Raw genomic sequence first — 23,356 nt, forward strand, 5'->3', positions numbered from 1 at the left:
CTGTGCTAACTTAACCGAGCTGGGGAAGGAAACCTTCCCTATTTATAAAGTGGTATTTTGAGCTAAGATGTAAAGAATAAGCAGTTAACCAGACAAAAGGATAGCAATAAATGTTCTAAGGAAGACAAGGTATAGTATATCCAAAGGTGAAGAGGTGAGAAATGCTTTATACATTCTAGTACCAAAAAGAAGTTCAGAATGGTTCAGAGATACTGTACTAAAGATGCTGAAATAGGAAACAACGTAGAATGAACTAACCTTCTACCACAAAAATCATGGAGAAGCAGGATCGTCCTTCGAAACCAGTAATACATCAGAACTAAAAATCCTTTAAATTAAATTGTGTTAAATCAGTGGGAAGACTATGACTGTACCCCACCAAAATGGCATAATTCAAAATTTCTGCAATGTAAATATAGGAAATCTACAAAGAAAAGTACAAAATGTAAACATCTATAATATACACCAATCTTAGGAAACAGAAGACTAAAGACTTAAAATTCCACTGACAGTTTTCAGTCTACTTCCAACTTATTTCAATATAGAACTTATTGAGCAGGAAAGATCAAATATAGTACAATGAATTAATCACTTGGTTAACTAGAAGTCAAAGGAAAAAGAAGTAAAACGTGCCCTACAAAACTTTTGCTTTCAGCTATAATAATAAGTAGACTTCATCTTTTTATTTTAATGGTTTGTACTTACTATACAATAAGTGGTTCAAGGAAACTGGCTACCTACTTTGGATAAAAAACAAACAAACAAACACGTTTTAAAGCCTTACTTCTCAGTATACAGCAAAATAAATTCAAACAGATTAAGGTGCAAAATGAGAAAATGAAACCATAAAAAATTTAGGTGGACATTTACATGATTTCAGAATGGAAATAATTTTTAAAAATAGAAGAAAACAAAAAGAAAAATTTTAAAGGCAACAGGTTTGGAAAGTTTATGGATAAAATTAAAAAGCAAACAAGGTGGGGCACCTGGGTGGCTCAGTCAGTTAAGCATCCGACTCTTGGTCTCGGCTCAGGTCGCGATTTCTCGGTTGGTGAGTTCGAACCTCTGGTGAGTTCGAACCTCCCACTGGGATCCCAGCTGTCAGCGCCGAGCCCGCTTCAGATCCTTCTCCCCCACTCTCCCTCTGCCCCTCCCCAGCTCGCTCTCTCTCTCTCTCTCTCTCTCAAAAATAAACATTAAAAAAAAGCGCAAACCAGGAAAATATGTGCAATGATAAGAAAAACACCAAAAGGTAAAAGAAAAAGAGCATAAGGGAAAAAGATAATTCACTAAAAAGTAAATCTCAATTATTTTTAAAAGTAAAAGCAATTACTCCAGATATAATCAAAGAAATGTATATCAAAACATGAATTCTGCTTTTTTAAAATCAATAAGAAATATGTTTTAAATGATGACATTTGGAGACAGGTACAAAAATGCTCATAGGAGCACTATTCACAATAACATATGGAAACTCCCCAAATGTTCACCACCAGAAGAACAGATAAGTCATAGTATATTCACACCATGGAATTCTGTATAACAATGAAAATGAACAAACCACAATTGTGCAAAATAGAGGAACTGCACACAATATAGTATCTACTATACAATATAATTTATATCAAGTTCAAAAACATACAAAACTAATCTATGGGTGGTGTAGGGGTAGTGAGTAACTCAGATGACACAAGACAGGAGCTTAACATGGTTTTTTGCCAAGGGTGTGGTAGGAATATAAATTAGTACAACCTTTTAGTAAAGCGAATTTAGTAAAACAGAGATTCACATACAAAAACTCTCTAGGAATATATGCATAGCACTGTCTTAAAAACTTTCAGCAGGGTAGTTAGGTGGCTTAGTTAGGTTAAGTGTCTGACTTTGGCTCAGGTCATAACCCTCTTAGTTGTGGGTTTGAGCTCCACATCGGGCTCACTGCTATCAGCACAAAGCCAGCTTCAGATCCTCTGTCTCCCTCTCTCTCTGCTCCCCCTGCCCCCCCCCCCCCCCGCTCGTGCTTGCTGACTTCTCTCTCTCTCAAAAATTAACCTTAAAAAAAAAAAAAACTTCCAGCAATTACCCTTTTAGTTCATTTCATAGACTCAAAACCCAGAACAACAATGAAATTGCAATTTCTTGAATCCCAAGCCAAGTTTTCCCTAGATAATAACTACCTTATAGGCTTGTAAGTAGTCAGTGAGTCACAATTATCAAAATACTTCCTGGGGCGCCTGGGTGGCTTGGTCGGTTGAGCGTCCGACTTCAGCTCAGGTCATGATCTCTCGGTCCGTGAGTTCGAGCCCCGCGTCGGGCTCTGTGCTGACAGCTCAGAGCCTGGAGCCTGCTTCCGATTCTGTGTCTCCCTCTCTCTCTGCCCCTCCCCCATTCACTCTCTGTCTCCAAAATAAATAAACGTTAAAAAAAAAAAAAAAAAAAAAAAACAAAATACTTCCTAAAACATAAAAAGTTAAAGGAACATTAGATGTTCTTAATCTCACTAGACTTGAGTCTTAATCTGTGTTACATGTATCCTCAAGCAGTGACTCTCAACCCTGTCTGCATGTGAGAATCGCTAGAGGAGATTATTTAAAAAAAAAAAAAAAACAAGGCTTGCCCCTACTCCTGTGATTTGACCTATTTGTTCCAGGGTTAAGAATCACTACTTACAAAGTGAACATCAACATCAGTATTACCTGAGACTTGTTAAAAATGCAAATTCTCAGACTCTACTCCAGAGCAACTCAATGAGAAATTTAGGGAGTGTGGTCTAGCAACCTGTTATAATAAGCCCTTCAGCCGATTCTGATGCAGAGTTTCAGAACCATAGTTCTAGTGCTTCGAGATGTTTGTAATCCTCTGAAAATTACATGTAAAATTTGGTTTTAAGTATATCATTCTGGGGAGAATGTCCATACCTTTCATCAGACTCTCAAAAGAATGCTGACAAAATTAAGAACCACTTACATAAACTCAGCAGCTTTCAAAGTGTGCTCGGTACTCCTGGCGGTCCCTGAGACGCTTTCTGGGGGTCTGAGAAGTCAAAACTATTTACGAAATAATACTAAGATGATTTTGCCTTTTTGTTACCAAGACATTGACAGTACATGATTTCATAACATTATGTGGTTGGTCATCTGAAAAATGCTCTTGATGATACAAAGCAATGGTAGGTGAAACTGCTGACATCTTGGCATAAGCCAAGACCGTGGCACCAAACTATACTAATAGTCATTGTATTCTTTACCACCAGGTCCTCACAGTTTAAACAAAACAAAACAAAACAAAAACCCAGCCAATTTCACTTAAAAATGTCCTTCACGGGGGCGCCTGGGTGGCCTAGTCAGTTAAGCATCTGACTTTGGCTCAGGTCATGATCTCACGGTTCATGGGTTTGAGCCCCATGTTGGACTCTGTGCTCACAACATGCAGCCTGGAGCCTGCTTCGGATTCTGTGTCTTCGTCTCTCTCTCTCTGCCCCTCCCCTGCTCACGTTCTCTTTCTCTCTCTCAAAAATAAATAAACATTAAAAAAAAAGTTCATGAAAATATATAGGTTCTTAACTTTATTAAACTCCAACCTTAGAGTGCACATCCTTTTCAATATTCTTGTGGCAGAATAAGAAATACACAGTAATCACTTCTACTAGACACCAAAGTGTGGTTGTCTTGAGGAACAACACTTAGGCAACTGTTTGAGCTCAGTTTGACTTGTATATTTGGCAGACATTTTCTTGAGAATGAACAAAGTGAACCCATCACTTCGAGGCAAGCAACAGACGGTATTTGTTCCTAATGACATGATTTGAGCTTTTAAGCAAAAATGAGAATGTTGTAAAACTTGCATCTGCCCACGAGCATTATAGTTTCCCAATACGTAAGTGCTTTTCTGAGAAGATTGGTGTGGTAGTAACAAATATGCTTTACAGTTTCTTATAAAGTAAAATGTATGAACATTTAGAGGATCTGTACACCTCAAGCTAGTATTTTACAAATGACCACAACACATATAGGTGTAAGATCCATCTGTGAAAAAGAGACCAATGGATTTTAACAGAGTATGAAAAACTCATTGATACGGCTTCAGATTCCATGTTGCAAATAACCTTTAGGAAACTATTATTTACCAAATTTGCGTGTAGTACCAAAGAAAAGCACCTATGATTATCTGAAGATGCTATTAAAATCAGTCCTTTCTTTTAAAACTACATATCTGCGGGGCGCCTGGGTGGCTCAGTTGGTTAAGCGTCCGACTTCGGCTCAGGTCACGATCTCGCGGTCCGTGAGTTCGAGCCCCGCGTCGGGCTCTGGGCTGATGGCTCAGAGCCTGGAGCCTGTTTCCGATCTGTGTCTCCCTCTCTCTCTGCCCCTCCCCTGTTCGTGCTCTGTCTCTGTCTCAAAAATAAATAAACGTTAAAAAAAATTTTTTTTTAAATAAAATAAAAAAAATAAAACTACGTATCTGCTTAAAGCAGGGCTTTCTTCATGTACTTCAATCCAACACAACAAAGGGCATGCAGCAAAGACTTGTCTCTTCTATTAAGTCAGACATTAAAATGACTTGCAAAGTGTAAAATAATGCCTCTCCTCATTAATTCATGTGTTGGAAAATAGTTACTTTTCATTAACAGTGAGATTTACTTTAACATATAAGAGAGCTTTTTATTGTTATTTTTTTTAAGTTCTCAGTTTTAATTCCTAATATGATAAATCCAAAGACACAAACAAAAAGCTTTTTCAGCAACGTTTAAGAATGTAAAAGGGGGTGCATGGGTGGCTCAGTCAGCTGAGCATCCGACTCCTGATTTCAGCTCAGATCATGATCTTACTGTTTGGTGAGGTCAAGCCCCGCATGGGGCTCTGTGCTGTCAGCGCAGAGCCTGCTTGGGATTTTCTCTCTCCTCTCTCTCTGCCCCTCCCCCACTCACACACAGTCTCTCTCAAAATAAATAAGTAAACAGTAACAAAAAAGAGTGTAAAAGAGTTCTAAGATCATGAAGTTTGGGCATGACTGCATTTTGATAATAAACCTCCTTAAGCATGGGAAATAATGCCATTCTCATCATCCTTCTCCTTATGGCACTTACATTTCTTGAGTTGTTATTGAATGACTGTAAAACCTTAGTAAAACCTTAGGAATCATGCCAGATTCCTCAGAAATAGACCCAAAAGGGCAAGACACACTATGGAAGTGTCCCCATGGCTGTTAATTAAGCAAATTGCAAAAAGTTCTTTTGAATTTCCATACACATTTTACTAATATAGTGAGTCTCACACTCCTAGAAGAAGACCACAGTCACTCTCAGAAACATGAATTAACAGAGATGAAAAGCGTGTCTGCAATATATCACTAGGATTCACTCTACTGAATATGCTTTTTTCCATATTTCATGCTAGTGATATTATGAAATAAGTTCTCTCTAGGACAACAGAAAGACCAAAATGCCACTATGATAGATACTCCCATTCAAAAATGTTTAATTGTAGTAAAATATCTGTAACATAAGATTTACCACCATAACCATTTTTAAGTGCACAATTTAGGGGCATTAAGTTCTTCCAAATTGTTGTAATTCCCATGTGTTTTATTCAAAATGTATTTTTTTCCTTGACTACTTCTATGAATCAAAACATAGAGCAGTTTATCTTCAAGATTTTCTAACAATTTTAAGTAGTCTTTTTTTTTTTTTTTTTTTTTGAGTTTTTTAATGTTTACTTTTGAGAGAGAGAAAGAGAGAGCCCAACTCAGGGCCTGAAGTCACCAGCCATGAGATCATGACCTAAGTGGAAGTCAAATGCTCAACCGACTGAGCCACCCAGGCGCCCCATCAATTTTAAGGAGTCTTTAAAAGAAAGGAGCTGTGGGGCGCCTGGGTGGCTCAGTGGAATAAGTGTCCAACACCTGGTTTTGGCTCAGGTCAAGGTCTCACAGTTCATGAGATGGAGCCCTGCACTGGGCTCTGCACTGACAGTGTAGAGTCTGCTTGGGATTCTCTCTCTCCCTCCCTCTCTCTCTCTGCCCCTCCCCTGCTCTCGTTCTCTCAAAATAAATAAACTTAAAAAAAAAAAAAAGAATTGCTAAAAGATCCTTCTTCCATTTGATTACGAGGTTCTTCAAAGATTATTTCCAATCACACTTTTAATGTTTATAAAGCAGTTGATCAAAAGATCAGAGTCCAACATTCTGATAATTGCAAAGGTTCCAATACTCTCTAAAAAATATGGTCTCAATCAAATCCTAGTCACAATGTTTTAAGTAAGCATCTACATGAAGTTTTGCTCTATTTTAAATGCCTAAGAAAAAAGCTGGAAGGAAATACACCAAAATGACTATATGAGCTGCCTTGGGTAGGTAGTGAGATAATGGACTTTTTACTGTACTTTCCAAAATCTGTACAATTACTTTTATTTTCAGAAAACAAACTTAAGAAAGTGGTAACAACTGTCAAATTATAAAATGACTCAAAAGATTTTATTCTCATTGCTACTAACTTTCTAGTTGAGTTAGCACAGGCCAAATGACTTTAGACAGCCAGATGTGGATTTAAATCCAGCATCATCATTTAACAGCTACATGACCTTGGACTAGATATAACTCTCTTGAGTCTCAGTTTCTTCGTCTATTAACAAAGACTTAAAATCTACCTTGTACTATTGCTGTGAGGATTAAATAAAATCACATGGGGAAAGCACAAAAATCACTCCAAGACAACTGTTATTTTTATTAATTTTTATATTACTATTTAGTAATAATTTCAAAACTAAGTTCATTCATATATGTGGCAACAGAGCAGTGAAAGCATTTTGATGACAAAGGACTAGACTAATATACAAGGATTATTATTTACACATTAAGAAAGTCAGAAGATCAGAAATCAGAGGCATTAACTAACAAAGTTCACTTGCTCAAATATTTATAGTGCACATACTGGGAGCAATTCAATGAACTAAATACTGAACTTCTCTTATTATATACTTCACATTTATCTGCTTTCATAAAATTCCAACAGGATAACAATTACACTTTCCTACTATTAAATTTTAGGATATGGGGGCCGGGGGGGTGGGGGGAGGGAGCCAAGTTTTTAATAACTTGCAATAAATTTTTATATTAGTCCAAAAGTTTTTTTGTTTGTTTGTTTTTTTCCCGAATGAGAATATTTTCCTGCAAAGAAGAAAAGTATAGTTTGGCATTTCTTCTCAAGACATTAGGAAAAAAAAAAAAAGTTAAAATGTATTCATTTATTCACTAACTGTAACCCCATGTCATTTCCTTCTTTAAAAAAAAGTCAGTAGTCAACATGAGAACAATGTGAGCTTTTGGAAAGGGAGAGCTGCACATCTTATTAACAAGATGGATGAGAATGTCAAAATGGTTTCCATGGTTGATGAATACATCAAAATGAAGGCATCCTATCTTTTCAGTGTCTGGTTATACACATACATACCCTAGTTTTTCAAAAGCATTATACCTGAGCATTAACTGGACATCAGGAGATTTAGGTTATTTTTAAACTATAACTGATGATGCAGGGACTTTAATTTTAAAAATTTTTAGTCAATCAGTAAGTTCCGTTTGTTGTTAACACATATCATCTAAAACTACTAAATGCCTCTTCACTTTTAAAAAAAATCTACCATAAAAGAAAAAAAAGGTGCAAATCCAAACAAACAAACAACAGCTACCACCAACCATTAATGTACTTTTTGTTATACAGAGAAGGCAAAAGAGAGGAAACTTTACATCATTTTATTTTCTTTTTCTACAATTAAAAAATATACTACTCTAACCAAATAGGAAGCTGACACACTCAAAAAAAAGAAGAAAAAGAAGAAGAAGAGAGAGAGAGAGAAAAGAAAAAAAGGTACTTGAGCTCACAGTTTTTAATTCTATACAGATACCTGAACAAACAGGCAGGACAAGTTTCCACTTGACAAAGAACCCAGCAACTTGCTGTAAGGAAAAGCAATCTTGGACATCTGATGAAGCCTGAAAAGGAAAACCCAGGGAGCCCACAAAAACAAAAAACTCCTAATGTTTCTTAATTACTCAAAAAATGATTTTTAGAAAATGACCCTCAAAATGATCCGAGTACCTAGGCTTCAGTGGAAATCCCATGATCAAGGCTACATCCCACCTTCCTGAGCATGTCTGTTAGAGGAATAAACATAAATCAGAGTAACTTCAAGGATCTTGACATTGTGGGGGGGGGGGGGGGGCAGGAGGAAGGAGGGGAGGGAATAAGAATTTAAGAGACACTTGTCTCTTCAACTGTATCTACTGCATATTTTACAGTGAACCATCCAAAAGATTTCTTTGTCGTGAAGCAAAAGGAAGCTATTAAATACATTTAAGAATAGCTACTCTAGGGATGGGTTAAGCATCCAACTCTTAATTAGTTTCAGCTAGGGTCATGATCTCAGTTTCATGGGTTCGAGCTGAGGCAGGCTCCACACTGGCAGCACAGAGCCTGCTTGGGATCCTCCCCCTCTCTCTCTCCCTCCCTCTCTCTCTCTCTCTCTCTCTCTGCCCCTCCCCTGCTCATGCTGTGTCTGTCTCTCTCAAAAATAAATTAATAAACTTAAAAAAAAATTACTTGAAAAAAACTACTTTAAGAATAGCTACTCTGGTGTTTTTACCTGCATTTTATCACAACACTCGTGACGATGTTTACTCTTCCAAAACAAGGCACTACAATAAAATATATTTTCTTAGCATCAGTTATATTCCTTACTTTTCTTCTGAGATCGAAGCTTACAATCCCATTTTTAAACATACATATGCTCACAACTTGACCCTTGATTGGCCTTCTATCCCCCAGATATATTTCTTTACCCTTTTAACTGACCAAGAATCACTTCAGATCTGGAAGGAAGGAACACCTGGCTGTGATCTACACAGTTTCTGGGGAAGGAAGGGATGCCCCAGGGGAAAGAAATGGCAGAGGAGTAGACTAAACTTCTTGTCAAAAAAATCTATGTAAATAGACTATGAAGAAAGGATATTATTATTAAAAGCCCCTTAACAAAATGTCTCTGGTTAACGCCCATAGAAAGCAGTACATAAGCTATCTAAGCTGGGACATAAAATGGTGATGTTTCATAATTTAAATGCTACTACTACTGTAAGAGATGAACCTTATAGAGAGACTTCATCTACCCTAGATCAGAGATGCATGTCCAACATGAGAAGAACAAAGGTTGACATCTCAGACCTTCATTTTTTCTTTCAAACTTCTATTTTTATCCTTGAAATTACCAATTTTTATAAAAATGAGCAATGGAAAAAAATTGAGGTAAAATCCCATGCAAAGTTCCTATAAGAAGAGTTTGAGCACAATAACATCCCCCCAAAACAATGCATGCCAAAGAAAACACTCACAAAACAAAATTACGATCTACTATTTCTTTTTACTAAAAGGCAACAGTAAAACGATGCAAGACATGAAAGAGTAGCATATATGTGAATTCGAAATAAGATGACAAAACTCAGAAAATAATTCAAAATTTTAAAAATCATTTCATAAGTAAAAACTAAACAAGAAGGAAAACAAAAGTGAAAAAAATACCACAGAGAATGCCCTGTGATGGGGATCAGCAAACTACAACCCATGAGCCAAATATGGCCACCACCTGCTTTTGTAAATAATGCTTTATTGGAACAAACCACACCCATTCACTTATGTATTGTCTCTGGACACTTTTATGGCACTAAAGCAGAGCTGAGTAGTTGAAACAGTTGAAACAAAGACCATACAGGACACAAAGCTTAAAATATTTATTGTCTAGCCATTTACACAGAAAAACCTTCCAAACTCCTGCCTCAAGAAAAACGGAAGGAAAAGGAAAACATCTTTTAAAAGCAAAAAGAAATGAAGATGTATTTTCGGAAAAAAGATTCAAGAGTAAACGACAGTTATCAGGGCTTGCGGGAAGGTGGAAATGAGCAGTTAGTGTTTAAAGGAGTACAGAGTTTATATTTAGAACTATGAAAAAATTCTGGAAATGGACAGTGGTGATAGTTTACAAGACCGTGAATGTATTTCATGACACTGAAGTAACACTTAAAAATGGTCAAAATGGTAAACTTTCTTATATATTATTTTTACCACACAGAGAGAAAGCAAAGTAGCAAATTTAGAGAGGTAAAGCTCCAATATACATAAAAGGAAAAAAACCATGGGGTGCCTAGGTGGCTCAGTCGGTTGAGCATCTGACTTCAGCTCAGGTCATGATCTCAAGGTTTTTGAGTTCGAGCCACGCATCAGGCTCTGTGTCTCCCTCCCTCTCTGCCCTACCCCTGCTTGCTGTCTCTCAAAAATGAATAAATGTTAAAAAAAAATTTAAGAAAAAACCCACAAATATTAAAAACTAAAATTCAAGGAAACCTTTCTAAAATAAAAGATCTGAAACTATATAAAGAAAAGGCATATCGTGCACCTGAGAAAAATCAACTTAGAGGAGCTAAGACCAAGATATATATGCTCTATTAGAATATGTTGACTTTATGGAAGAGAAAAAAATCCTTTGGACATCCAGGAAAAAAGACCAAGGGAAAGAAAAGCAGATTACCATCAGACTTTCAACATTAACAGTTTTTACAGAAGAAAATGGGATAATGTTTTAAATACTCAGGAAAGAAAATGAGAACCAAAGATTTTATACACAGTCAAACTGATTTCCAAGAATAAGCCAACAACTGTTACCGACATTTAAAAAAATCTCAGACAATCCTGTTTCCAGGACAGCTTCCTGGGTAAACTCTGGAGAATAACACCAAAATAACTAGAGACATCAATATCAGGACTAGTGGTGAGCATTGGCAGCAAAAATGGCTAGAACTGTAGCTGTAAATAATGATTTCAGGTATCTATTGCTTTATAACAAACTATTCCAAAATCTATGGCTTATGAGAACAACTACTACTTATTATTCTGATGATAACTGTGAATTACCTAAGCTCAGTCATCTGGAGACTTCATGAGGCTGGAATATCCAAGGTGGTTCACTCACTCAGCTGGCAGTGGAGACTGACTGAGAGCCACAAGCCTTAATTCTCTTCTCCATGGTCCCAGCATGGTGGCTGGGTTCCAAAAGAGAAAGTTTCCAATGCATGAATGTGAAAGTTTAAGATCTCTGAAGGCTCGGATGTCATATAGCAACACTTCTGCCACATTTTATTCATCCCAGCAAATCACAAAACCAACTCAAATACAAGAGGAGGGAAATAGGCTGCACCTTTTGCTAAGTGATGTCACATACATTATTACATAAAGAGGAGGAATATATGGGAGTCATCTTTGGCAACTATCTATCACACATATACTTGTAGAACTAAAACTAAATAAAGTTGATAAGAGAAAAACAAAGTAAATGTGCAAGACAGCTTCCAGGATGGCTCCCAATGATCCCCATTCCCCATCATATACACCTTTGTGTAACTCTCCCCTTTTAATACAGGCTGGCCCTATTGATTTCCTTCTAGCAAGAAGAATACTACAAACGTTGATGAGACAATACTTGGGATAGTATATTTCGAAAGGACTCTAGCTTCCATCTTGCTTGTCCTTTCTTGTTCTCTCATTGCTGGCTCTGAAAAAAGTCAAATGTCATGTTGTGAGCTGCTCTATGGAGCTGAGGGAGACCTCAGTCCAACAACCTGCAAGGAACTAAATCTTGCTAACAACCACATGAACAAGTTTGGAAGCAGATTCTCCCCTCAATCATCCCTTCAGATAAGACCGTAGCCCCAACCCACATTTTGATTGCAGCCCAATGAAAGGCTTTGAGCCAGAGGACGTAGCTAAGTCATGCCCGGATTCCTGACCCACACCTGGAATCGTGACCCACAGCAACTGACCCACTTAAAATTACAAAATAATAAATGTTTGTAATTTTAAGCTCTTAAGTAGTTTCATAAACTTCAGGGTAGTTTCATAAACAGCAATAAATAACTAACACAGTAAACTCAAAATAAGTAGAAAGAAGGAAATAATTAAGGGAACAAACAATGGAGAAAATTAACAAAGCTGAAAGCTGGTTGAAAAGATCAACAGAATTGATAAACCTCCTAGCAAATCTAATCAAAGAAAACACAAATTATCAGTATGAAAAATAATAAAGGAGTTTATCTCATTAGCTCTTATAGACAATGTAATAGTAATAAAACAATATTATAAACAAATTTATGCAAACAAATTTGACAACTTAGATAAAATAAATTCCTTGGAAAATATAACTCACTAAAATTGGGTGATAATTGAGACAATCTCTTAGCCATCTATGTATAAAAGAAAATTCAGTATCAAAAATCCTCCCACAAAGAAAACTACAGGTCTATTTAGTGTCATTTGGGGATTCTATCAAAAATTTGAGGAAAATTAATGGCAATTCTCCACACTTCATTCAGAAAATAGAGAAATGAACACTGCCAAATACACCTGACAAATACAAATAAAGTGTATTTGGCATAATCCTAATGCCAAAACTTGACAAAGACACCACACACAAAAAAGAAAATTACAGACCAATATTTCTCATAAACTTAGATGCAAAAATCTTTAACAGAATATTAGCAAATAAAACATAGCAATATATAAAAAGGATAATATACATCATGACCAAGTAGCATCTACCTCAAGAATGCAAGGTTTGACTTAACATTCCAAAACTCAATGTAATGTAATATATTAAAAGAATAAAGGAGAAAATCCATATGGTCATCTCAATATATACAGAAAAAGCGTCAACAACCTTTAATGATAAACACACTCAACAAACTAGAAATAAAATAGAACTTCCTCAATATGATAAAGGACAGCTTTGAAAAACTTAAAGCTAACATCATACTTAATGGTGAAGGAGTGAACATTTTCCCCTTAAGAGTTGGAACAAGACAAAGATGTCTACCCTCACCACTTTTATTCAACATTATCAAGAAGAACAAATACGAGTCATAACTGACTCCATTTGAAGATACAATTCTTCAATAAAATCCTAAGGAAATAGTAATTTTCTAGATCACAGGATACACAGTTAATATACAAATTGATCAAATTAGGGGCACCTGCGTGTCTCAGTTAGTTAAACATCTGACTTTAGCTCAGGTCATGATCTCACAGTTTGTGAGTTTGAGCCCTGCATCAGGCTCTGCACTGACAGCTCGGAGCCTGGAGCCTGTTTTGGATTCTGTGTCTCCCTGTCTCTGTCTTCCGCTGCTCACACGCTGTCTCTCAAAAATAAATATTTTTAAAAATTTTTTTAAAATTTTTTTAAAAAAGAAATTGATCAAATTAGCAAACAATTGAAAAATAAAAATTTTCAAAATCCAATTTAATGGCATTAATATACATTTTTTAAAAACTAGGAATAAAAAATCTCATGAAAGACTCTTACACTAAAGTTTATGAAAACTGCTAAGAGAAAATAAAGGCCTAAATAATACTCATGCATTAGAAGACTCAATATTGTTAAGATGTCAATTTTTCCCAAATTGACTAACAGATTCAATATAATCCCAATTATCATCTCAGCATGCTATGTTGTAGAAATTGATAATCTGATTCTAAAATTTCAGTGAAAATGCAACAGACCTAGAAGATCCAAAGCATCTTGAAAAGGTTAGCCAAATTGGAACATTCAAACTATCAACTTCAAAAATAACTACACAGCTACAGTTACCCGGCCAATGTAATTCTGACATAAAAACAGGCAAATATATCAACAAGACAGAATAAAAAGCCTGAATACAGACCCCTCCCCCTTATACAAGCATCTGATTTTTGACAATGAAGAAAAAGCAATCCAATAGAGAAAAGAAAGCCTTTTCAAGAAACAGCATCAAAAAAACTGAATATCCACCCAGAGAAAAATAAACCTCAACTCAAGCTCACAGATGACACAACAATGAACATAAGATTGATCACAAACTTAAATGTAAATGCTAAAACCATAAAGCTTTTAGTAAGAAACATCTATCTTTGTTACTTGGGAATAGGTGAAAGTTCTTACCCCAGTCATAGGTCACAGAAAGCAATAACTATAAAATAAACATACAAATAACATAAATTAAATTAAATTTGAAACTTCCATTCAAAGGACTTATTAATAACGGATCAGCACATGTGTAACATATAGCTAACGAAGGATTAACACGCAACTATATAAAGTACTCCCAAAATTCAACATAAAAAGATGAACCCAATGAAAGTAAACTTTGTCCAATTTTTAAAAGGACAAAACTTCATAAAACATATATAAATGGCAACTAAACAGATGAAAAAGTCTTCAACGTTAGACTTCAGGGAAATGCAAAATAAAATCACAATTAAGATAAAATTAAAACATCTGAGAACATGAAATGATGAAGATACAGAACAGCTAGAACTCTTACATATTACATTAATGGAAATGTAACATGACACATCCACTTTGGGAAAACGTCTGTAAGTTTATTAAAACTGAGTATTTACCTACCCTAAGCCCACCAATGTCAACACTAGGTATATGCGCAAGAGAAAGAAAGTCTATGTCCACAAAAAAAAAAAAAATTTTTTTTTACAAGAATGTTTATAGCAGCTTCCTTCATTAAAGTCCAAAACTGGAAATACCCTAAAAGTTCATCAATAGGAGAAGAAACAAACCAACTATAGCACATTCATATAATGAAATACTATTCAGCAGTAAAAAGGAGCCACTGATACATGTTACAACATCAAAAACATCAGTTGAGCAAAATATATCTTACAGAAAAAGAGTAGATACTATAGGACTCCATTTTTATGAACTTTTAAAACAGGCAATTTATAATCTAGAGTGGACAAAAAGAACAATATTTGTATCTGGGACAGGGATTAAGGAAATGGGCATGAAGGAACTTTCTAAGGTTATGATGACTTTCCAAAAGGGTCTGAGTTGTCACCTTTGTCAAAACTCAGTGAATGGGGGCACCTGGGTGGTTCAATCACTTAAGCGTCCGACTCTTGCTTTCAGCTCAGGCCGTGATCTCACAATCTGTGAGATCGAGCCCCACAACTGGCTCTGTGCTGACAGTGAGGAGCCTGCTTGGGATTCTCTCTCCCTCCCTCTCTGCCCCTCCCCTGCTTGCACACATTCTCTCTCTCTCTCTCTCTCTCTCTCTCTCAAAATAAATAAACTTAAAAAAATTACTTAAAAAGAACTCAGTTAATGTACAAATAAGATTTGTACAGATTTTACATTAAAACACAACTTTGTAAACAAACACTGAACTCTAGATAATAATATGCATATATTGGCATACTTAGGGAAGGTGCACAGATGCTTGCAATTTACGCTAAACTGCCCCTCCAAATAGACTGATAGAAGAATATAAAGCAGATACATATGTAATAGAAATTACACAGTATTTTAATGTATATAAACACTCCTCTATTGTTGACTAGTTTTATATAACATCTTACAAATAGCTATTTTGTTCTTTAAATCACTTGCCTCCAAAGAGTGACATAGTTAAAGTAGAAGAAAGAGAAACTTACCACATCTTTCTAACTAAAAGTTCAATGTAACTTTTTTTTTAAATGGTACCTTAAAGCATAAGATTTTAAGAAAACACTAAATAAAAGATAAAATGGAAAGACATTTATGAAGCTAGTTCCTTTTACAAATTAGATCCTTCTTAAACTCTGAGGCAGGGCATTTGCTTGAAAGTATAATCAAGGAGTTTACCAAACAATGTTAACTAAGATTCCCACTCCAGGACTGAAGGGTTCCGACTCATTTTCTTAGCCATTGATGGGCAACAGTTCAGAAAAAGTGATGTTTTTTATGTGTCTTTTTTTCAGGTATAGGAACTTCATTTGTACCATCAAGTCAAAAGAAAGCATAAAACTGCCATACATATTTTGCTGGGTTTGATACTGAAGCGCCTCGTATTACATATCCTAATCTTAGGTTAATTAATTACTTAGGAAGCCTATTTCAAAAGCTTATCAACTTAAATACTATGAAATCTCAGAATTCAATGCTTCATTAAAGTTTTTTGTTTTTTTTTTTAAACCCATCTAAACTTTTCTTTAAAAGAGATCACATGAGAACATACTGGTCCTTGTAACAAAAATATGTCACTAGGAACTGAACTGAACACTCCAAATTGATACTATTTATATAGCTTTGACTGCTGTCCTTTAAATAACAGAAAATCAGGGTCAAGGATCTTATCTGTAGGAGAAAGTCTTATATAAACTCTAGTCAACAATGAAAAGACCGGGTCCTTTTGATATGGCCATCTTAAGAAGGCATTAGAAATAGTATTTTGAGAATCTACATAAACAATGGAAACTGGAGATTAAGTTTCTAATTATGGACAGAGTGATTCCATTATTGTGTCTAAGCCATATTTTAAATAAATAATTATCACGGTCCAAAATGGGATAGAAAAAAATGTTTAATTCTGCATCTGGAAAGAATTATGATAATATTTTTAAAAGTTATAAGGATTTAGGGGTGCCTCATATGACTTCATACCACTTGAGATCTTGAAAATGGTTTCATTTCATTCTATAGAACTGTAGACTCACTTCTCAATGGAAACAAAGGCATTAATTAACACTCTTCCTTTCCAATCTTTGCTTGGCTAGATTGGACCCATCCTTTAAATCCCTCTCTGTCTAAAAAGACTTCCTTAAATGCTGTAAAACCAGGACAAGAAACCCTACTGCCTCCTCCACTAAAGTATATTCCGATAACTCCAGGTTACACACTTTATGGGGTTTTGTTATTACTGCTGTTCTTGTTTAGTCTTCCCTATTAGACTGTAAGCTCTGTAAGGGCTTAGATAGGCCTGTCTACCACATCAAAATTGTGTTGGTATTTAACACCTGACCTATGACAAGTAACAAAACATTTGTGGAACAAATGAATTACAATTTTTAAACTTCTCCAACAAGGGATTGTTCCAATTTCCTCTTTAAAACAGTTTTTCTATGACAATCCCATTACTAGCATTCTAACCAAGAGTCATCTGAGAATTACTCTTAACCACTCATCCAACACTATGCAATGCACACAAATATGGAAGTATGATAAACTGCGGAGTGTTACGTTTTTATACCACGTAGTTTTACTGTGTTTATCTGTTTTCCACAACGAAACTAAAAAATTCTTCTTAAAAAAACAGTTAGGGGCGCCTGGGTGGCTCAGTCGGTTAGGCGTCCGACTTCGGCTCAGGTCATGATCTCGCGGTCAGTGAGTTCAAGCCCCGCATCGGGCTCTGTGCTGACAGCTCAGAGCCTGGAGCCTGTTTCAGATTCTGTGTCTCCCTCTCTCTGACCCTCCCCTGTTCATGCTCTGTCTCTCTCTGTCTCAAAAATAAACATTAAAAAAAAAAAAAACAGTTAAAAGTCAGGTTCTCATAATTACAACATAATTACAGGCCTGTGTGTTATTGTCGTGTAACTTCTTGGGTACACATAAAACTCTAAAACAGAATAAAAAGTAACTATTGTAGCACACAGAAGTTGATTTAGAAGCCAAGCACTGTTTTATGTGTAACTGATCCTAAATAAGTACATTATCACACATATACATATAACTATCCTCTGTTAACAATTACTTATAATGTGGTACAGTGAGGAATGACAAGATTTGTGATCTGTGCTGAACTAGTCAAGTTTGGAACAATGCATGCAAAAGCAAACCTCAGTTGACTTATTATATCAGACTCAGAGCTTTCATTTGACCTAAAGAAAAATAAATGCTATTTCATCTAAAATAAGCAACACCCTTGAGCAAATATCTACTATATGGGCCTGTTTATGATTCAATTCACTAAATACCTAATAGTATCTATACTATCTATAGTGTCTATACATCAAAAATGGATCCAGTAATCTAATAATGATTTCCTGTTTCTCATATTGCTGACCATGACCCATTAACAAACCACAAACAACATTTGTTAAAAATGAAATGGAATAGGATATAAAATATAAGAAGACAACACATGTAATAAAGGAAAGTATTATTTCCTAAAACTTGTATAGACTGCAATAAAAAAAAAAAAAAATGTGTGAATGCTACTCTTAAGGTTTATGCCCCAGTTACTTCTTCCCCCAAAACAGTACAAAAGCAGAAACTTTCCATCACACACACTCACAAAGTGAAAAGTGACCTTAACCCAGGTATTGGTTTTAATAGTTTAAGCTTGATTTCACAAACTCTAAAATCAAACAGAGTTCAAATCCAGGTTCCATGATTCTGTGTGAATTTGAACTTATTTTAACAATAAGTGCTTCACGTCTGTCATCTGTAAAATGAGGGTAATAATATCTTTCAAGTTGGGGTAAAAAATATATAATACACATAGTTCCTAACATATCTTTTACCATAAATAGAACAAACTGAAAAAGTGATATGTATTGCCAACATAGCAAGAACCTTAACAGGAGGTATCTTCGGTGTGTTATCTTTGATGTGTGTGTGTGTGCTTTTTCATTTTGTACATTTCTGTCCTATATGAATTTTATAATGTATATAGAGCATATACATTTTTAATGTTTCTAATGTATATAACATTATTCTCCTTATATTTTAAAATATCAATAGTAGATATCTGGGCAGTGAGATTATGGTCCTTTTTTTAATACTTATCTGTATTTTATAAAAATATACTAGGTATTTTTAAAAGACAATGGCCAATTACTTGATTAAAAAAAAAACACACACACACACACACAAAAAGTGTGTGGTCCAGAGTTTAGGAACTAGCAGGGTTTTTTTTTTTTTTTTTTGAAAACTAATGTGCCAGATGCTTCTCACTAAATCCTCACACAAACTTAGTATATCATTTTTGTCCACGAGAAAACCGAGGCAATTGAGATAAGGTAAACTGTCTATCAGACAAATAACAAATAGGAGTGTCCAGGACTTCAAACCCTTTATTTCTTCTACCATCACATATGCATCCAAACATTCTTCTCCAGTTGTTTCATATAGGCATATTTTAATCTACCCAATTAAGCTGTAAACTCCTTGAGAAAGGGGGAAAGTTTCACATACTTCATTTATGTCTTTCATTGGCTTACTAAGAGTACCATAGATCCTTAAACACTTGTTGAGTTACATTAAACTTCTTTTGGTCTAGACTATCCTCATGGAACATACCCGTGTTGTAAAAACGAAATAAACTAGTAAACAAACGACAAAACTCTTAAGACTGCCCAAATCTAACTTTATTCCTTCACACTCGTAACCGAAAAAGTTTAAGTATACCCATATCTGGAGACGATCTCTAAGGGAGTTTGGAAACGGGTACAAGTATCACTATGCGAACGCTAAAAAAGAATGAATTCACACATTCCCCCACCACGCCCCCGTCATCCAGGCACTATCCTAAAGAAAGGAACCTCTAGACTTCCGGTGAGGTGTTGAAGAACCATAACCACGCCCCCACTTTATTCTATCATAACTTGTTTTCCATCCCTACCCAGACCCCTGTCCCCAAGACCAAACCCTTAATAAACAAAAGTCTCTGACCTGCAGCGAAGTGCAGGGGAGAAGACTTCCGGCCGGCCATGTCCTTAGCATTCACGTTTGCCGCGTCCACCAGCCTCTTTACCCGGGACACGTCCCCATTGCGACAGGCCTCCAACAGTTCCCGTAAGGCCCCGCTTACTGCTGGGACCCCTGGCCCAGGTCCCGCTGCCCCAGGCCCCAATGTTGCTGTGGTGCTAACTCCTGCCGCCTCGGGGCTCTCCGCCAAGCTCGATCCAGGGGAGGATGGAGAGGAAGATGAGGAAGAAGTCGGGGAAGAAGAGGACGACGGTGAATTGTTACTGCCACCGCCGGCTGGGTTGGGAGCGACCCCGACGGCAGATGAAGCGGAAACCGCCGGGGCCACGGGAGCGGCGGCGGCCGTACAGATTGTGCTGGTGGTACTGCAACAGCTGGTACTGTCAACCGGCTCCGGGGATCGAGGCCTGTCGGGCGGATCCCGACTGCCATCCCCCTCCGGCAGCGCTAGGCCGTGCCGCGGGGAGGCGAAGGGGGCCAGGCCACCCGCCGTTGGGGAGGCTGGTGTGGTCCCCGGGGCCAGGCCAGGGCTGAGTGGGGGTGGAGGTGGCGGCGGCGGCGCCGAAGCCCCTGGGGCGGGCTGGAGCTGTTGTTGATGATGGTGGTGATGATGCTGAGAGCGACGCGACGCCGCCATCTTCGGACTCCCCCAGCACTGTCACTGCGGCAACGGCCCCACCGCCCGCCCTCACTTCCGACCGCTAGGCCAATTAGCATCCAGCGCACAGGAAATGATGCGGAGCGGAGTGGGAGGGGCCAAAGAGAAGGAGGGAAGTATTGGGAGCTCAGAGAAAAGCCGAAGAACGGGGCATGGCTTTGTGACCGAGGGGCGGGTTTTGTGACTGAGGGACGGGCTTTGTGAAGCCTTGGCGGGCCGGCTGCGGAGGTTTGAAAGTTGGAGCCGACCACTCCATAAATGAGGCACTTTTCTTTCCTCCATTCTCGCTTTCAGTTTGTTTGCCTTGCCCTGCTCGGTTCTGTCGCCACGTCTCCTTCAGTCTTCCGTATCTTGCTCCGGAGCGTGCTCCTAAGGCGTAATTCAATGCAAGAAGGGACCGAATCGCTTATCATGTCTCAGGTGGCCTTGTCTGAGAAATGGAACTGTGAGTACCTACCACACAGAATTGTTAGCAGAATTAAATGAACAAATGTACACAAAGCGCTCTGACCATTACTAAAACATAACTATATTTAGCCCATTGGTAATTTACTTTAATGGAGCCCCCCATCCTCTCCCCTCCCCCCAGCTACTCCCCCCCCTCCCCCGTTATTCTCTTGGTCTCAATGTCCCTTCCTGTAAGTAAGTATTCTCGCTCTGTCCACTTTATTAATATTCCATTTTAAAATAGTGGTTCAGGGGACGCCTGTGTAGCTCAGTCCGTTAAGCGTGGGACTCTTGACTTAGGCTCAGTTCATGATCCCATGGTTCCTGAGTTCCAGCCCTGCATGGGGCTCTGTGCTGGCAGTGCAGAGCCTGCTTGAGATTCTGTCTCAAAATAAAAAATAATAAATAAATAAATAAATAAATAAATAAATGGTTCAGATTGCCAGGATTGGAATTCAAACTTGTTAATTTACTAGCTGTGTGAATTTGGGTAAGCTGTTTAACCACTCTGCATCTCACGTTCTCCTCTGCAAAATCGAATTAATAGTTCCATAATTGTATTGTTAACTATTAAAATTATGATTTTTCTATTCTGTTATCTCTGTACTTTTATTTCTCACCTAAAGTTTGGCTCTAATAATTATGAATATGTTCCTTTTGAATTCTTTTTAGCTGAACCTTTCTTCCCCAATCCTCTGGCCTCTGTTGTCTCTCCCTCCCAAACTAAAATAAAAACTTGACTGCTATCCATCATTCACCTTTAGATGCCATTCTTTAGTAACTGCTTTTTCTCTCTTTCTTCTGCCTGTACCTACTTTTTTGATCCGCCGTCAAAAGAGATGTGTCAGTGCATGGGATAATCTCAGTGCAGTGTCCATTTCCTGCTTCCTATTTAATAGTCAACTACACATTGTGGAAGTTTAGACAAAACAGCATTATTCCAATAGAGGGGACATAGATAGCAATTGTGTCTTAAGAAAGGACAAGGATTACATGGGTCAAGTAGAAATTGGTCATTGCAGAATATTAAACGAGGTATTGTTTCATATGTTCATTATTAAATATAAGTACTGTGATGTTAATATTCCCACCTAAATAAACAGGTAGGTTTATTTAGAAATACCATCTACATTAAACAAGGTCAGTAACATAATATTGAGTGACATTTGTTATCATCTCATCTGGGATTACAGATTATAACTCTCAACTGTATGCATCTGTTTTACAAATTTGTGCCATTGTTCAGAAATGTGTGGCTGGATAGGAAAACTCCATCAGTACAGCTAACATCTGCCCACAATACACATTCTCCTGGTTTTCAATGTTGGTGTTTTTTGTTTAAGTTTATTTCTTTGTTTTGAAGGGGGGGGGGGGGCGGTGGGGGGAGGGGCAGAAGGAGAGAGGGAGAATTCCACTGTCAGGTGCAGGGCTCAAACTCACAAAAACCACGAGATCATGACCTGAGCTGAAATCAAGAGTCAGATGCTAAACTGACTGAGACACCCAGGCGCCCCTCTCCTGGTTTTGAATCTTAGTTCACAGCACAGGATAGTATTCAGAAAAGGGGTTTATCAACATAATACATTAGATGCTCGTAACTCACCTCGTGCCCCGTTGACTATGGCCTTCTTCCTGAATGGGAGGCATAAGGAATATCCCACCTGGTCCCTGATGTCCAATTACTCACAGATCATGAGAAGTAGTAATGTTTACCCTGATTCACATGCATCTACTGTGTCTGTTTATCAGTACAAAATAAATAAGAAAATTTCTGCTGGATAAAGAGAAACAGGCCAAATTGCCTGAAACTATTCTACTGGTAAACTAGGTCTGAAAATGCATTTGCTCACTTGGAAATTGCCTTTTCCCCCTCCAGTGGAAAGTAGTAAAGGTACTTAACATTAAGTATTTATAAGGTTTAGGTTTATATGGACTAATGTTCAGCTCTAAACAGGAAAGGGCAGATATCATTACCTAATCTTTTACAGCTACACACAATTCCATGAGGAATGCATTTTATGCTAATGAAAAGAGCAAAGTCTGAAGTCAAACCGGCTTGAATCACATCTCTGAGGATTACTAGTTGGTTAATCTTGGTAGATATGCTTCAGCTCTGTCATTCAAAAATTCTGATTTTATTGTAGCATTGCCATGAGGATTAAAAGACCTGTTGTTTTGTAAGCACTTCCCCAGTGTTAATTTGATTCTCTTATGTGGTATACGTAAGGTGTTAATAGGAACTCATAGCCACTATTGATGCTATCTCCTTACAACTTCCTCTGTGACAAAGAGAGTGGCTGGGAAAAAATATCCAACATTTTACATGCAATGGGAATCTTAAACAAAGAAAGATCAGGTTTAATTGTTTCCTCATCTGAAAATTCAAGATTTTAGACAGGCCCTGACTATCTCCAAGAATTATTGAGGATCATAGTTATGTGGCACCCTATCACTTTCAAAAATATTTTCAGAACAATCATGTCCATGTGGCATAAAAATGTGAGCACAGAACACTCTCTGAAGCATTATTGTTGACACAAAAGAAAGAACCACCAACTCAAAGGGCACTTGCCTTCTGGACTGTGATGTAATGTTTGTTTTTCCCCCAGAGAGATCATATGAACACACTTTGTAAGTTACACAGTCATAAACTTGCAGTTGCCAAATTTCAACTAGACTTGGTGTGGTTATTCCATCCATGCACTTC

The 23,356-nt window shown here is 37.3% G+C and overlaps 1 protein-coding gene across 1 annotated transcript in view; it reads right to left on the reverse strand.

Annotated features, from left to right (window-relative positions):
- Positions 1 to 20,288, reverse strand: part of TNKS (tankyrase) — a 215,657-nt gene extending 195,369 nt beyond the window's left edge. The window contains exon 1 of the mRNA XM_060653141.3: positions 19,509 to 20,288. Coding sequence (XP_060509124.1) covers positions 19,509 to 20,181 — 673 coding nt within the window. The 5' untranslated portion in view covers positions 20,182 to 20,288. The remainder of the gene's footprint in view (positions 1 to 19,508) is intronic.
- Positions 20,289 to 23,356: the final 3,068 nt, after the last annotated feature.

Source organism: Panthera onca, chromosome B1 (genome assembly GCF_046562875.1).
Source record: "Panthera onca isolate mPanOnc1 chromosome B1, mPanOnc1 haplotype 2, whole genome shotgun sequence".
In the NCBI taxonomy this organism is placed as follows: domain Eukaryota; kingdom Metazoa; phylum Chordata; class Mammalia; order Carnivora; family Felidae; genus Panthera; species Panthera onca.